The 17,609-nt window shown below is 40.3% G+C and overlaps 1 protein-coding gene across 1 annotated transcript in view; it reads right to left on the minus strand.

Annotated features, from left to right (window-relative positions):
• CUBN (cubilin) overlaps positions 1-17,609 on the minus strand; it is a 277,317-nt gene that overhangs the window by 26,203 nt on the left and 233,505 nt on the right. The window contains exon 60 of the mRNA XM_068562017.1: positions 15,898-16,115. Coding sequence (XP_068418118.1) covers positions 15,898-16,115 — 218 coding nt within the window. The remainder of the gene's footprint in view (positions 1-15,897; positions 16,116-17,609) is intronic.

The raw sequence follows: 17,609 nt of genomic DNA on the forward strand, positions 1-17,609 counted from the left end.
CTATTTTAAAGTTCCTTTTCTGGAGCCAGCCTGTGACCTTCACGTTGACATGCTCCTTTAGCATCACAAATCCGTCATCTCCCTGTTACTACACATTTCTCTACCATCCAGCCAACTCCCGTCCATCAGCACCTTCCTCGTCAGTCAAGTTGTATCAGAAGCACTCTGTAAGCCAGTCCCTGTGCCAGAGAACCGATGTCACGCTAACCCTCTAACCAAAGAAGAAACACTTCCTACAAAAGAGCTGTGTCTACAGAGAAAGCAAATGCTTGGCTGAAGAAATATTGCAAATATAAACCCACAGGAAGCAGTGAGATCTGGGTCAGCGTCTCCTTAATTAAAAATCAGTAACTGAATCCTAAATCATCTCCCTCCAATTATGAATCTTCAGAGTGAGGCTCAAGCCAGAATAAATCTGATAGTAAGAAATAGCTCTATCATGTAAGAGAAAACATCTTGAAGGCTTCAGTGGGGTCAGATACATTTCTAAACAATTATCTTGAGAACGGACATTTCTGCAGCTGACATTACAGGGGGCTGACGTTTTATGGAGGTCTTCGGATAGGATCTCTATCCATCTCTGGACAACCACTGCTTGGACAGATGGTGGTTGGCCAGCTGTACTTTCAGATAACAATCGGCCTGACTCCAGGCATTTTCCTGTTCCCCAGTGAGCCAGCTAGGGCTTCAGGCTGTAGTTGAATGTAGTTGAAGGAAGCAGCACTGAAGCACAGGAAACAGAACACAAATGCATTTAAGGCTGGTGCCTTAGGGAAATGGGAGTTCCATAATCCTTTCTTTGAGTAAATCTTGTTGTGATTTTCAAAGCTGCAGTAGACAACTGCCCTAAAGCAGTGAATTCATTTAAAAAGTTCAACTAAGCTTCAGATGAACATGTCTTGTCTTTTTTGCTAAAAGTGCATTGGAGTTATTATTCTCTACTCCCTAACCTTGAACATGCACCAGCTTTTAAGTATCATATTTATATCTGCAAGAAAAAAAAATTCTTAACGGTTTTTGTAACCTGAGTTATGTTTTTCTGTTTGTTTTGAGTAATTTCACTCAATTTGCCTCACTTTAGACATCCTAATTTGAGACCCAGCCTAAGTTAACTTAGAATGTATACTTAGTCTGGTAATATTTGGGAAGCATAAAACTGAAATACTAAAAGAAAGGTAATTTCAGCAGTTAATCAGTAGCTATAGTCACAAGTAAAAGAGCAATGCAATGTATAAAGAACTTAGGATCAGGAAAATTATATAATTAACTTTTCCTTTATTTTGCATTATTTTGGTATTACTGAAAACACCCTGTGTATGCATTAATAGTTTTAGGGCGTTTCATGAAAATCATTCTCACCAACTTTGAAATTTTAAAAATGACTTATTAAGCAATATATAATGATATAATCATGTCAACTGATGCAAGAAAAGGATTTGACAAAATCCAACACACATCATGACATAAACTCTCAGCAAACTAGGAATAAAAGGGAATTTTCTCAACTTGATAAAGAGCATCTACAAAAACCATACAGCTCACATGATACTTGATGGTGCAAAACTAAATGCTTTCCTCCTAAGGTTAGGAACAGGGCACTGATCTCACCACCCTTATTCAACAAAGTATTGGAAACTCTTGCCATTGTAATAGACAAGAAAAAAATACAGACTGGAGAGGAAGGAATAAAATTGCCACTATCTGCAGATGCAGAAAATCCCAAGGAACCTACATAAAAATTCCTAGATTAACAAATGAGTTCAGCAAGAACTCAGGATAGAAGAACAAGGCACAAAAATCAATCACATTTCTATAAACTAACAAGGCACATGTGGAAACCAAAGTTAAAAATACAATTGCTCTAAAGAAAATAAAATACTTAGGTATACACTTACAGAAATGTATACAGAACTTGTGTGCTGAAAATTACAAAGCGATGAAAGAAATTAAAGACCTAAATAAATGGTGAGACGTATGTATTCACGGACTGGAAGACTCATTCTAGTAAAGATGTCAGTTATTTCCCAGATGATGCACAGCTTTAATTGTAGTTCCTACCAAAGCCCCAGAAAGATTTTTCTGTTGACATCAAAAAGCTTATTTTAAAACTGTGGTACGTCAAGACAATAGAATATTATTCAGGGCTAGAAAATGAACTATGAAGCCATGAAAAGACATGGCAGCAACTCAGTGCATATTACTAAGTGAAAGAAGCCACTGTGAAAAGGCTACATACTGTACAATTCCAACTAGATGACATCCTGGAAAAGGCAAAACTAATGAGACAGTAAAAGAATCAGTGGTCGCCAGGGGTTGGGGGGAGGAAGGGAGGGAGGCATGAACAGCCAGAGCACAGAGGATTTTTAGGGCAGTGAAAATACTCTGTAAGACACCATAATGATGGATACATGTCATTACACATTTGTCCAAATCCACTGAATGTACAGCACCAGGAGTGAACCGTGACACAAACTATGGCTGTTGGGTGGTTATGATGCTTCACTACACATCATCAGTTGTAACAAATGTCTCACTCTGGTGGGGATGTGGTCAATGGTGGAGGCTGTGCACATGATGGGGGAGGGCATCAGGGGAATCTCTGTACCTTCCCCTCGGTTTTGCTATAAATCTAAAACTGCTGTAAAAAATAAAGTCTTAATAAAAACCAACCAACCAGCCAAAACAAAATAAACAAACAACTTAGTTTAAAATTTACATAGAAAGTCACAGGCTCTTGAATAGTTAAAACAATCTTGACAAAGAAGAATAAACTGGAAAGGATCAATCTACCTATTACTATACAGCTATAGTAATCCAGATCGTATGATATTCGTGGAGTGTTAGACCAACAGATCAATGGAAGAGAATAAAGAACCCAGAAATATGTCCACACAAATATGTCCAAGTGATTATTTACAAAGATGCAAAAGCAATTAAATGGAGGGAGGATAGTCTTTCAACAAATGGTGATAGAGAAATTGGACATCCAGGAGCAAAAATTAGGTCCAACCTAAACCTCAGACCTTGAATAAAAATTAGTTCAAAATGGATCATAAATATAAATGAAAACTGTAAAACCATAAAACTTTTAGAAGAAATCGAAGTAGAAAATCTTTGAGACCTCAGGATAGGTAGAGTTCTTAGCCTTGTTATCAAAACACTGTACATAAAAGGAGAAACGATATGCTGGACTTCATCAAAATTAAAAACTTTTGTTCTAAGAAAGGCCCTGCTAAGAGGACAAAAAGGCAAGCTATGGACTGGGAGAAAATATTTGCAGACCATGTACCTGGAAAAGGACTACTACTGAGAATATATGAAGAACTCTCAAAACCCAATAGTGGAAAAACAAGTAATCCAATTAAAAAAATGGGAAAAAATTATGAACATATATTTCACCAAAGAGGATATACGTATGACCAAAAAAACACATGAAAATTGTTCACCATTAGGGAAATGTAAATTAAAACCATAATGAGATATTAATACATTTCTATCAGAATGGCTAAAATACACACACACACACACACACACACACACACACACACACACGAGTGATAGCTCATTGTAGAATACCACACTCCACAATGGAATGACCAGGGTGAGGGTGTCCCAAGTGTGGATAGCACAGAAAGTACTCCACAAGGACTTTCTAACCAAGATGATAGAACACAGATGACAATGAAATAGCATCTTAAAGTGCTGAATGGAAATAATTGCCAAACTAGAATTCTGCATTCAGAGAAAAAAATCCCACAAAATTTAAGACAGAATAAAGCCATTTTCAGAAAAACAAAAACCCAAAGACATTTTTACTAGAAGATTTGCAATAAATAAATTAAAAAAAAAAAAAAACACTGAAGGGAGTTCTTCAAAAAGAAACTGATCTCAGATGGAAGCATAGAAATTCAGGAAGAAAGAACAAAAGCAATGGTAAATATACATAATTACTAACTGAAACAATAAAAACATTTTATATGCTTAAAACATATGTAGAATTTAAATAATTGATATTAACAGCACAGAAGACAGGAAGTGGATTAATGGAGCTAAAATGTTGCATTTATCATGATAGGGTAAAGGACTAGTTTTAAATTAGATTCTAATGAGTCAAGGGTGAATGTTATAATCCCTAAGGTAGTAACTAAGAGTAACTGAATATATAAGTAATGATTTTTATGTATTTATTTTTGTTTTCTTTATTCAAGACCCATTTATTCTCTAGTTCTGCCCACATGGAGACACCCTCCTTGAAAAGGCGTTAAATCCTTCCGTTCACTTTAACACCTTGCGCTGAAAACACGTGTTCCAAGGTTTCAGCTACGAGATCCACATTGTTAAAGCACTGATTCTTAAACCTCATCTAGATTTCTCCTCTTGGACGGGGGGAGATGACCAAACACAGAGAAGAGCAGCTCAGGACTGGGGGCTCTGCTCGCCCAGAAGACCTTGCAGCTCCCCTGACCAGCCGGCTGGAGCCAGGATTAGGGCCCTGAGACGAGGGGCGCCTGCTGGGCTGCTGCCACCGCAGATGGGCCACGCTGCCGTTGGGCGCCTTCCTGCCCCACCGCCACCGGCCCCCAACTCCTGTCCTCTTCCCTAGGCTGGCTGTCACCTTTAGTTTCCCCGGAGTCTGGGGATTCCAGATGGTCTCCGCTCACACTTCTGTGTCCCGCCTGCTGCCTCAGCACGGCTGATCCACGCCAAGGGGGGAAAACACACAGAACTGCCTTGCAACCAGCGACGCTCCACAGCAAAGTTATCTGATAAGCCTGCAGGTTCTCTTCCATCAGAGGACACTCCCAAGGCCACCACTTCCCGGGGCTCCCCACCGCCCTTGCCGGCAGCCTGGCCGTGCGTGGCCGCCGTCCTGAGTCGCACATGCCCCGGGCTCCACTCCACTCTCCCGGGGAACTGAGGACGGCGCCCTGGGCTCGTCGGCAGGATCTGTCCCGAAGCCAGTCCTAGAGCGACAAGAGCCACCGCTGCGGGTCTGTTCCACCGACCGGCCGCCCAGGAGCGAGCTGGGCCCACGGGCCGTGGTCTGGATCGTGTCGGCTGCTCCTTCTTGCCTGGGTTCACAGGCCAACAGCCAGTGTCCTCCCTTCCCTGCTCGTCACCGCACCAGCGGCTCAGTCCTACCTGCTGCCGTCCCCGGCCCGGCAACCTCGTGCTCCGGGGCCAGCCGAGAACGGAGACCCCAGCAGGCCCCTAGTTGCCAGCAGGCCAGCTCCCCGTCGAACGACTGCCGCCTAGCCGTGTTCTCGAGGCCTCGGGGCCGCGGCCGCCCCTCCCCGGACCCGCGACGCTCCGCGGAGGCGCCGGAACCTGGCCGCGCGCAGCCCAGCACCGGCGACCTCTGCGCCCGCCTGGCGCGCCGCCCGGACAGTAATGATTTTTAAAAGAGAGTGATAATTGATTAATTCAGAAAAGGCAAAAACACAAAGATGACTAAAGAAACATAAGAACATATGGAACAAACGGAAAACAATACGGTGGTCTATTTAAATCCAATAATGTTAGTAATTTTATTAGTAACATGGTCCAATCTCCAGCTGAAAGACAAAGCAAAACAAAACCCAAATACATTCTTTGGGGTAGAGAAATGTTGAAAGTGGAGAGATTGAAAAATACACCATGAACTGAAAGAAAGCTAGGGAAGCTGTATGCTAAATCGGAAAAAGTGGACATTCAAGCAAAAAAAAAAAAAAGACCTTGCAGAATAACATGAGTCAATTCACCAAATTCACCAGGAAGATATAATAATTTTAAATGTACATGTGCTACACATTACATTGTCTCTAAGTAAAATAAGACCAAAATTTCCAGCCCTGATCTCTCTACTGAGCTTCTAAGTCTTGTATCTGACTACCTACTGAACATTAGCTGGGTGACTTAAAGGCACCAAATATTCCGCACCAAAACCAAACATTATTATTTTCTCCTATGAAACCTGGTCCTCTCCTGTAAATTTACATTTAGATAGTGGGATCACAGGATACTGTCCAGAAACCTTAGGGTCACCATGTTTTCCTTTTCCCTCAATTCATTGTTCAAAGACTACTGTGTCCTCTTGATTCTGCATCTTAAGTGTTTCTCCTTTCAATTTCCTTCTTTATTTTCACACTGTCACTGCTCTCATCCCCTGCCTAAATGATGGCAATACTTTCCCAATTTTTCTCTGTCTAAAATGCTGCCCCTACTTCAAAACATCATCCTCACAGGTGCTAGCATGTGCTTCCTGAACCACATCTGAGTAGATCATAGTACTCTGCAGCCTCCAAATGATTAAGGGTTCCATCCGCAACCGATGCAGAGCCCACCTCGTCCACCCCCTCCTGTCTCTCCTGTTTCAGCCCCTACTGCTCTCTACCTGACAACCCAAAGCGGTAGTAACAATGTGCAGGCTGGTCTGTGGCCTCTGAAATGGGATATGCCTCTGCAACTTTGCACGTGCTTTTTCTTCTCCATAAAACGCCTGCTTTCCCAACGAAGGCCTTCTCGGCCTTCCGAGTGAGTATTATTTATAGCTAAAATTTAGTGCGTGCTAAAAGAGTGTCACGCAATGTTCTAGTTTAATCTTCCCCACAACCCTATGAGGTAGTTACTATTAGTGGGCCCCTTTTACAGATGAGAAAATCAAGAGGGTAAGTAATTGTCCAAGGTCAAACTTGTTGGGATGTGTCAGGACTGAGCTGGAACCTAGAAAGTCTATCCCCAGAGCTTGCGCTACATTTACAAACCACTAGCTACAATTCACGGTTCACATTCCCTGCAGTGCTTTCTCGAACTTTTTTTTCCTGTGTCCTTTTTATTTTACTCAACACCGAAGTACTTCAGATCGCTTCTGCCTCTGCTGTCCTCTGCACATACTTCTGACAAAAGCATTTATCAGAATTTACAATTATTTGCTGACTATTGAGTAAGCTTCTCAAAAATAGGGATCTTGTTGAATTCGTCTTCGTATCCCCAGAGAAAAGATCACTGCCTGCATAGTTAAGTGGCTGGTGAGTACTGCTGAATAAGCAATTAAGGAAAGCATAGAAAATATATAGACAGTTCTTACTGGATGGATCTCTGCTTTCTAGTCTAAGTTTATAAGGGAATTCTTGGGATTAAATATATTTCTTGATTTATAAAGTTGTTACTATGTGATAAACATATTATGTATGTGTGCATGTGTATGTATGTCTATATATATATATATGCCTGTATACGTGTATATATATATATTTATATATATATATATATATATATATATATATATATATATATATATATATATATATATATAGGCATAGGACCAAGTTTTTGGTCCTATGTATTAACCTGTTTCAAAGCTAAGTTAGTTGACTTTTGTGGCATATTTGATTGTGAAGAAACAATCAGCAGAACAACAACAAAAATATCACCAAAAGATTTAAAACACTGTCAAAGGGGTAGTTGTTTTTTTTTTTTTTTTGGTAGGAAAATGCTTGTTTAGCTAAAAATTTGCAATTATAAATGATGTTAGGTCTGTTACTTAAGAAAATCTAATCTCTGAGTGTTGGATTTCAAAAGGCAGAGCAAATTTAAAAATTTGTAAAATTCCAGACACTCTAATGTGTAGCACACTATATAGAAGAATGACTTTCTCTCACCATTGACAATTACAAAGTCAAAAGTTAGCAAAAATTAGAAAATGTTCTACTTAGACAGCAGGATTAATAGCAATGTGCTATTCAATGGTCATAAAATAGGTTGCATTAGAAAAATTATGAAATTCATCAAAACAGAGTATCCAATAGTTTTTAATAATGTAAACAAGGGCATGAAATTGTTTTGTTGTTCTCGTTAATATATTAGGTTGTACATTGTGCTATTGATATTTAAATTTTATGACTCTGGTGGCAGTGTGATTTAGTGGAGACGGATTATTTTCCCAGTTCTGCTCAAGACTTGCTAAGAGACCCTGGCAAGTCACTTAATTTCTGTGTGACTCAGTTCCCCAATTTGTAAACTAAAATATATGAGAATGCCAATCAGGATTACAAAAATAAATGCCCAAATTCCTTAATTTTGATAGAATTTTAAGAAATTTTACTAAATCGGAGGCCATCATTTGGGGTTAGAGATTTTTGTTATACAGAAATTTATTACCCTTATAGTCCAATGGAATTATACTCCACATAATTGTGCTAATTCTTTACCATTATGCCATGCAAAGCTGTGAGGATAGATGTGACATTTGTCTGTCAACATCAGAAAGAAAATGGGCTTTTACTGTATGTGTATATGTATGCATATATATATAAATTATTTGTAAATATAAATGTTACTTAAAATATAAATACTAAAGAAATATATTTTATGTATATTATATTTATAATATACAAAATATATTTGTATCATAAATATAAGTATACTATAAATATATAATTATGCTATGATATATTATTTATAAATAGTATATTTTATTAAAAAAATTTTTTTCCTTTCCTTACGGGAAAGAGGAAATAGTGACTGCTGCAGTTATGTGCAATATTTATATAGTAATAGTAAATTAAATACACTATTTAGGACTAGGTACAAATTGGAAAGCAGGCAGTGTCAAAGGAGAAGATGAGAATGGAGAAAAGTAGCTCTATCTCCGCAAAGAGTTAGAAAAGAAGTGACTTGCCTTTGAGAAAACTCACCCCCAGAATCCCTCATCGTCCTGAGTGTGTTCATTGATCTCTACAAAAGTGATGTGGGCATTTTAGGAAAAGGATGAATTTGGGAGATAGTCCTACCTGATTCCAAGCTTGGCTTTACCTCTTATAAACCCTTTGACTGCAAGCAAATTACCTAATCTCCTAACTTCTTTGTTCCTCCATTGTAAAATGGGATAATCCCCATCTCAGGGGTAGTTGTGAGGGTTAGATGAGAAAATCCATGCAAAGCCCCTCCCGTAGAACTCAGTGACAGGAGGTCATTATCTGTATGCCTTGGGCATCCTTGACATCTTCTCCTGGCGGTGAACTGAAATTAAAGCTACCACACAAAGGTAGCAGATTTTTCACATCTCAGAACAGAGAGAAGAATATAGTCCCTGATAATGTTTGATCTCTAAACATACTGTTCACAAGTAAAGAATTTTTTTTCAGTGTTTAATGCTGACCAGGCATAAACATGACAGTCTGCTTTTATGCTGCTGGAAACACTACATTGAAGCCAGGCCCAATGAATAAGGATAATGATTTTTACAGGGAATCCATGCTTATAAATAATTTAATCCTAAACATCCAGTTGTTGGATGAGTTGCATTTTTAGGAGGGCTGGTGTTGTTTAGGTTATGCAGAATAATTGCTTCCCAGCTTCTTGTTTATTTCAATGTTTTTCAAAGTGATATCTTATAATTTACCACTAATTCAATTTTATCACTTAGCTTGGTCTTCACAATACCATCTGGTTTCATTTTCCCAATGACAATCCTATCCTTCAAGACCAGGGGCAGCAATCTGGTCATTTAAGGAGGGGGTGAGTGGGTTAGAGCACAGACTGATATTGGAATATATTTTAATAAAAACCTTTTCTTTTTTTTTTTTTTTTTTTGGCTTATCTGGAATTTTACTCCTGCCTACTTGCTTTTGTAAGGTTTTGGTGAACTAAGCATTTGTTAGTTTCTTTACCACATTCCCACATTCTCAGCTCAGGAAAAAACCCTTGTCCATAAAACCCACAAAGGAGAACCTGCAGATAACCTTGTCTTTGGCATCATCTCCCAAGGGATGCCTAATCAGCAGTGAAAGTTACAAGACTTAAAAAGAGCGGAAATAAGCTTAGTCTAGTTTTCTGCAAATGGGTTTACAATTTCAGCTCATCTCATTGTCAGACTTCATCAGAGGGAGCAAATGACATTAAGAGAACAGACAAAACACTGCTTTCGAGTAATATCCCCATTTTTGCTAAACTGAGGGTTATTTGAGCAGTGACTTAGGAAATTATTCACTTTATAATTCAACTATCTTCCTGCAATTGTACTTTTAAAAGTAATGTCGTCTGGCGGCTAACATCAGGCTGCTAGGAAGCACAATAGAGACATAGACACATCGATATTTAGTGTCATTGAGTGTTTTTAAGTTTATTTTTTTAATGTTTAGCTACAGAACTTTAGAATGCCCCTTTGGTGTCCAAACTTAACACCAAAACTGTGAAATTTAAAAATAACTAGAAGCAGCAGTCTGAGTTTGATATGTTGTTAACATTTTCCTCCGTTTGCTGCGGTTATATTTTCCATCTTTGGGGCCCCAAACTGGCACCAGCTTTCTCTGTGTACCTTTCCTTCTTCTCCATCCCCTCTTACAAGTAAACTCCTGTGCAACCACCTCAACTTCTTCCCACCACTGCCAACTGTCTTCCTGTAGCATGTCTGAGAGACAGTTTCCAGATGTTAAGGCGGCACGTAAAAATCCAGAGACCAGACACACAACCTGAATGTTGAGTCTGACCCTGTATTCCTAATTCTCTAAGGATAAAAGTCATCCAATTTACCACCCCGAGTAACAGCTGAACTATATGAACCATGACTGCATATTGAGAATGAGGTGAATCTAGATACAATGTATAACATATACATATTATACATAATATAATGTGATTATAAAGTAAGCATAATTTATCCATTTATTCTTTAATTCATTCACACAGCCAGTATCGATGGACTGATGGAGTAGCAGTTACGTGCCAGGTGTCTGCCAGGCCTGGGAATTTTATTGGAATTTAGCTTTTGATTTGGGCTTTAAGTTATAAAATGTACTTTAGGGTCTGCTGGTTAGATTTCAGTGCACCCTGGAGTGGTCCTGTTGATAATAATGGCCCCTCTCTCCCGCTCCTCCACCTTAGAGAGAGGGTGGGGGGGTCATGGAGCCCTATAGAAATCCAGGTCTTCAATATTACTTTCTGATCCGTATCAGTCTTTCTCTTTGGCGTCTAAAGTACTTTACAGAAATTACCTACTGCATCCCCATCACATTCTTAAAAGACAGAATGAAGTAATATTTCAAATTGAACGTTTTTAGTGGATAAAAGCTGAGCTCAGCAAAGTTATAGGACTTTTCTAAGGCATCTCACCAGGAAATGATGTAATAAAGCCATTGGTCTCGTCACCTGCTCCCTGGTCTACAGCTCTGCCCGTTTGGGCATGTCCCCACCTTTGTCCTTGTTAAACATGTGCTTTGGTATTTTTGCCTTTGTCTCATAGCAAGAGTCTCATAGCAAGTGTCTGTGAGTCTGACCTTAATGCCACCTGCCTCATTCTCTATGTGGCAAATACCCCGGGCAGAGGGATACAGAGAGTAGCCCTCATCCTCAGCCCGGGAGCTGTGGGCAACAGGGGGCTGGAGCTTCAGTCATGTGTTCAGGATTTACAGCCTCTGGAGCCGTGAACCTCTGGTCACTGACGTCCTCTTGTCCCTCAGACCGCCATCTTCCCCAGGGTGACGGCCTTGTCCTTCCGGGACATGTCACCCTGAAGGAGACATGCTTTACTTTCTCCTTGACAGCCCACTGATCCAAATGCCCACAGACCTCAAAACTAACTGGGCCAAGTTCAGTTTTTGACCCTGACATTTTGCTAAAGGGTTATATGATACATTACTTAAGAAAACAAGTTTAGTTACTATGGTCCAACACAGTCAATAAACATAGTTTAAATCCCTAATCTAATCCTGTATCTACAAGTTTCGCATCTAATGGGATGAGCACGTCGAAAACAGACTGACTGGGCCTGGAACATAACTGCATGAATAAATGTTCTTTCCTCTCTCACCCATCCTCCAAGGTGCACGGCTTCAAGTAAGAAATAACCGCTTTATTATTTCCTCGAGCAGCGCCCAGGAGAGGAAATGCCCCTGGCTGGGGGTGGTGGGGGGGTTAACTCAGGTTCTGTGTCTCTGTGGGAAGCTGTCATGAGAAACAGAACTGGGAAAGGGGGCTTCCCTGGTGGCGCAGTGGTTGAGAATCCTCCTGCCGATGCAGGGGATGCGGGATCAATCCCTAGTCTGGGAAGATCCCACGTGCCGTGGAGCAACTAAGCCCGTAAGCCACAACTACTGAGCCCGTGAGCCACAACTACTGAGCCCGTGTGCCACAACTTCTGAGCCCGTGAGCCACAACTACTGAGCCCGTGAGCCACAACTACTGAGCCAGCGTGCCACAACTACTGAGCCCACGAGCCACAACTACTGAGCCCGTGAGCCACAACTACTGAGCCCGTGAGCCACAACTACTGAGCCCGCGTGCCACAACTACTGAGCCCACACGCCTCGAGCCCGTGCTCCACAACAAGAGAAGCCACCACAGTGAGAAGCCCATGCACTGCAACAAAGACCCAACGCAGCCAAAAAAATAAAATAAAATAAATACATTTTTAAAAATAATAATAAAAACAAAAAAACAGACTGACTGAGAGGCACTCTGGCATGAGACCAGTGCAGTAAGAAGAAATGGGGGCTTTGACGGCTTAAGAACACGTTTGCAGGTCTGAAGTGCTCCGTGAGTGACACAGGTGAGCACAGCCAGAGCTGTAGCAGACTCTGGTGGTAAAGGAGGGGCAGGAACTCAGCAAGCAGAAGTGGGTAGAATAAAGGGTACTCATCAGTGTTAGTTCTGCACCGTGGAGCTTGCCCACTTTGGCCAAATCCATAGGACTGAAGGCTTTTTAAACTTCACAGGATCATGGACACCACTGACAATCGGGTGAAAGTTGCATACTCTCCAGAAAAACGCTTAGATCTGCAGATAATTTCAGAGTTTCACAGATCCCAGGATGAGTACTTCGCTGGTTATCCGTTATCGGGGATCAATTAGTCATGTAGGGGAGGAGTGATGGGGAAAGCGGGAAGGCAGGTGTACTTCACAAGTAGGTATCAGCTCCCGGGAAGTGCTGGCTTTGCTTTCTCCTTACCTTCCATCCCGGGCAGGTGGCCCTTCATAGAAGAAGTTCCATAAAAGAGGAGACCTGATTTCACATAATTCATTAGCGACAAACTAGGGGGATATTTCCCCCAAATTTGTTCTGACCCATTAGCAATACAAATATAACAAATGCCCAAGGACAAGTTATCTAATAATCATATTATTGTATGAGCCGGCTCCTTACTGACTTCTGAAAAATTAAAGCAGATGTACATCAAGTATTGTCAAGTGTGGAATCAAAATAGCAAATTTGTAAAGCTCTAGTGTTTAGGTCAAGGTAAGCTAAACAGATGTCACAGACTAAAATGGTCTCCTCTTCACATCAATTATTTATTCAGGGAAGAGACTGTCTTCCAGGCGAAAGTGACAGTTTTGGAAACTAAAATTCACTGTCGCATCCTTAAAGTTGTTTTTTTCTCTCTTTACAGGACGCCCAGGGCAGTTTGAAATGGACGAGACTGAGGGGAAAAGTGCATCTTATTAGCCAAGTTTAAGTGCTTTATATAGATCTGTAAGAAAACGATTCTATAAACCCTAGAATTCAACATACTCTTTATTGTTTCTTCCTCTTTTTCTCACCATAAACAACAAAAAACAAACCAAATTGAAAAGCTCTGCAGAACGATCAGTGAATTTATAAGGGTGGTCTTGAAAGGTTTGTAAGACCAAGACACTACAAAATTATAACAATCGGTTGTTCAGGAAAAAAAATACCAGTAAAGATCACTTAAAATTACTTCTTAAATATTCCCAAGTGGCCAATAGCATTTATACGTGGAGAAGAGGTGGGAGGCATGCAGGGGTAGCACACTAGAAGGCAAGGAATGAGACCCTATTTCTGCTCTCTGCATGTAAACCTCTTCTCTCTCTAACTGTGACCAGAGGAAAATAGTGATTCACTGAAAGTGTCCAATGCTTATGGATGACCAGGGCCTTTGACGGTGTAAGATTTTTCCTTCTGTGCTACTTCACTTCAGTAAAATCACCTTAAGTCGGAAAATGTCTTTTTGTAGCTCAGAAAAATGTAATAATTAATGAGGCTAGGGAACACTGACTAACTTGGAAGCTTTCACGCAGGTGACAGCCGTGTGGAGTGCTTTAAGATGATTTCAATGGTCATGTGAGAATACATTAGGAAAAAGAAAAACAACTTGAAAGCAGGTAGCAAGAGCTATGCAATTATGTGTCATTTGATTCTAAAGTCTGTGCTAAAGGCACGAAGAAACAAGTTCTCTTGTGCAAAAAGTCTCCAAAGGAAAATTAATTTTTCTTTCAAAATAGCCCTCTGTGTTTTACATGACACTTCACTTGGGCAATTCCATTAAGGCAATGCTCTCTGTCTGCCCATGAGACTTGCTTTCAAGTCACTGTTGATACAGCTAAGTAGGGTAGGTGGCAAAGTGATTTTCTGATACAATTTGCACCATGTCTGCGTTTTAGTGGGAAGCCTTCAAAACACAGATGTCTAATTGTTCCCCTCAAGAAATGCATGAAAAAAATCACACACCAAATGTCAAGAAGGTGAAGGTGAGCTCTGCTTTCTATTAGAGGGATGAAGGTTAGCCAGAGCATGGGGTAAAGGGGAAGAAAGAGTTTGAACAGTGAGTCGGGATTCTTATTGTAGAAACCCTCCCAGGTTTCTCTGAGTCTTCACAGTAAGCGATTCGTTTTGTGAGCGGTTTGTTTTCAGAACATTATTCACTTCTACATTCAAATGGAAGAATCGAAACACTTCCCAGAGTCAAATATAAATTATCTTAGACTGTGCCATTGATGCTATGAGTACAGGTAAACAGAGAACAGACCGGCTAACTCATACGGCAGGGCTCCCCAACCCCCAGGCCGTGGACTGGTACCGGTCCGTGGCCTGTTAGGAACCGGACCACACGGCAGGAGGTGAGCGGCGGGTGAGCGAGCGAAGCTTCATCTGTCACTCCCCATCGCTCGCATTACCGCCTGACCCATCCCCCCGCCCCCGTCCATGGAAAAATTGTCTTCCACGAAACCGGTCCCTGGTGCCAAAAAGGTTGGGGACCGCTGTTTTAAAGGATTCAAAGTTCCAAGTTAATTCTATATAGATAATTATTTCTCAGAAGCAGTGGGAATAAACGGGGGTGCTATTTTTGATTGATCCTCTCTCCCAGCTTTTCCTTTTACCTCTAGATGACTCCCAGATCACCTCCTCTGCCCAAGTTGCTTCTCAAGCTTCCGTTTCCTCCTCTATTTCTCCATTTAGATATCTCATAGGCCCTCCAACCCAAAATGATCCAAACCAAATACAATATTTCTTCCCTAAATCTTAGCCTCCTAAGGCACCGGTATCCAACAAGTCACCCATAGAAGTCATCCTCAACTCCTGTCCTCATGTAATAAGCATCAAGTTCCCAACACTGTACTTCCAAGGTATTCTACCTTCTGAATATCTCTGAGATTTCCACCTTTCTTCTATTTTTATTCCCACTGTGGTAGTTTGAGCCTTCAACCTTTCTCATCTGGAATTCTGTGATAAGCTTCTTCCTTCCACCATCCTCCACCCTGCTACCACTATGACCTTTCCAGAAGTCCAGTCGGGCTGTGCACTCTTTACTTAAAAGTCTCCCAGGCTCTTCACCATTTTAAGGATAAAGTCAACAGAGGCTACAGGGCCTTCTTTCTTGATCTGGACTTTTCTACCTATAGGCTTAACTTCCACCATTTCCATGGGTGACAAAATGAGACTCAGGTCTCATTTGAGATGGTGGTGTAGACAGACTTTGTCTTTAAATACTAGAGAGACACATTTGTTGAGTGATTTTTTTGTTTTTACTCAAAATACACCATATGTAATTTTTAAAACCAAAATTTTATGTGACATATTCCTCTCAACTTAAATGAAGAGCAACTTTAGACAGGTGAAAAAAATTAAACAAAGGGGAAAACTAACAGTCATGAAAAACAGATTTACACATGCAAAATTCTTACCCAGTGTCTGCCAGAAAGATATCCTCCAACCTCTTGCTGTTTCAAACGAATCTGTCTTGAACTCCAGGAACATACTACTACTGCTGCTCTTAACACCTGGTGGAAGCGTGGAACCACAGAACTTGCCAAGAAGGGGATCACTGGTGGTAGAACCATCGTAAACTGCCAGGTAGTCTTGGGAGCACAAAGTGGAGGAAACCACATCAAAATCATTGAACCTGTGAAATGAACCTTGTTAATAATAATGTTCTCCATTTGGATTTCCATTAAATTATAGATTTAGTTCTTATTAAAAAAAAAAAGACAAGACAAAGGCCAACAGCATCCAAGTTTCACTTGACAGGAAACGTAGAAACAGTATACTATTTTACTGATCAGTTCAAAAGTTTAGAGGAAAGTTTTTGAGAGACTAGAATATGTCAAGGAGTGTCATAAGCTCTGGGGATGTAAAGATGAGTAAGATATAGTCCTGGATTTCCAGGGGTTTACAGTCAAGGACATATTAAATCTACCGGACATAAAAGTTTTGATAAGTTGAACTGATATTTATTTATCATTTCAGCAACACTTTAGTTTTTCGGTCTCATTAAAAACAGGGCATTTACTCTGTTCCCTTGTTATTTTTGTGAGATCAAGTGGTACTATCAATCTATTTTTTATTAATGGGAAGAATGCTAATGTAATAGAGTGGAAGAAATGCTGGTTTTAGAATCAGAGCTTCATTCTCATTCTCACAGTCTGTTTCCCTCTTTTTTAATGGAGTTTATTCTAAGGTTAAGTGAAACAATGTGTAAAAACCAAATTATGGTAACTGGCATACAGTAGATGCTCAAAAAAAAAGGATAGACCCAACAAATGATCGTTATTATTATGATTTTGAAAACTAGGAATAAGAAATAGTTATTCCTCATAAAAGAAATAACAAATATAAAAACCCAGTGGTAGGAAAGAATGAACTAAATTCTCTTGAGTCTTATTTAACTGCTATAACCAGAAATTCACATTTCAGATCACTGTGGTCGTCACGGGCATGTCACCACTCATCCCAGCGCTCAGCCTTCCTGACATTTGTTAGGATTGTCTTTCCATGCACACTTTGAGGTCTGATGTGGCCCTAAGACATGCTCTGGCCACAGAAATGTAAGCAGGAGTCATGCGTATTACTTTTGGAAGAAGTTTTAAGAACTACTACTCAGTTTGCCACACTGCCTTCTACTGCAGTGATGATCATGGAAGCAAACGTAGAAATGAGTTTCCATCAACCTGGGCAGCTAAGTGACCATGATGAGAGGAGACTCCTTGCCAGGCCACGTTGGACACACTCGTACAAGTGAGAAATAAACTTGTAGCGTTAAGCTACTGTGCCTTGGGGTTGTTTGTTACCACTTATAACCTATCCTGACAGATACATCCCTGACTTTTCTTTCAAAGTCTAACATAGCATTTCTTTTCTTTTCTTTCCTTTTTTTAAATTGAAGTATAGTTGATTTACAATGTTGTGTTAGTTTCCGGTGTACAGAAAAGTGATCCAATTACACATATATATTCTTTTTCATATTCTCTTCCATTATGGTTTATTGCAAGATATTGAATATAGTTCTCTAACACCATATTTCAATCTAGGTCTTATGCTTTGTCATTTCAAGTAACTATTCCCAGAGTTCCAAGACAAGCAAGGCTTCCTACATGGATTTTCTTAAGGATTTTTATGG

The sequence above is a fragment of the Eschrichtius robustus genome, chromosome 1, assembly GCF_028021215.1.
Source record: "Eschrichtius robustus isolate mEscRob2 chromosome 1, mEscRob2.pri, whole genome shotgun sequence".
In the NCBI taxonomy this organism is placed as follows: domain Eukaryota; kingdom Metazoa; phylum Chordata; class Mammalia; order Artiodactyla; family Eschrichtiidae; genus Eschrichtius; species Eschrichtius robustus.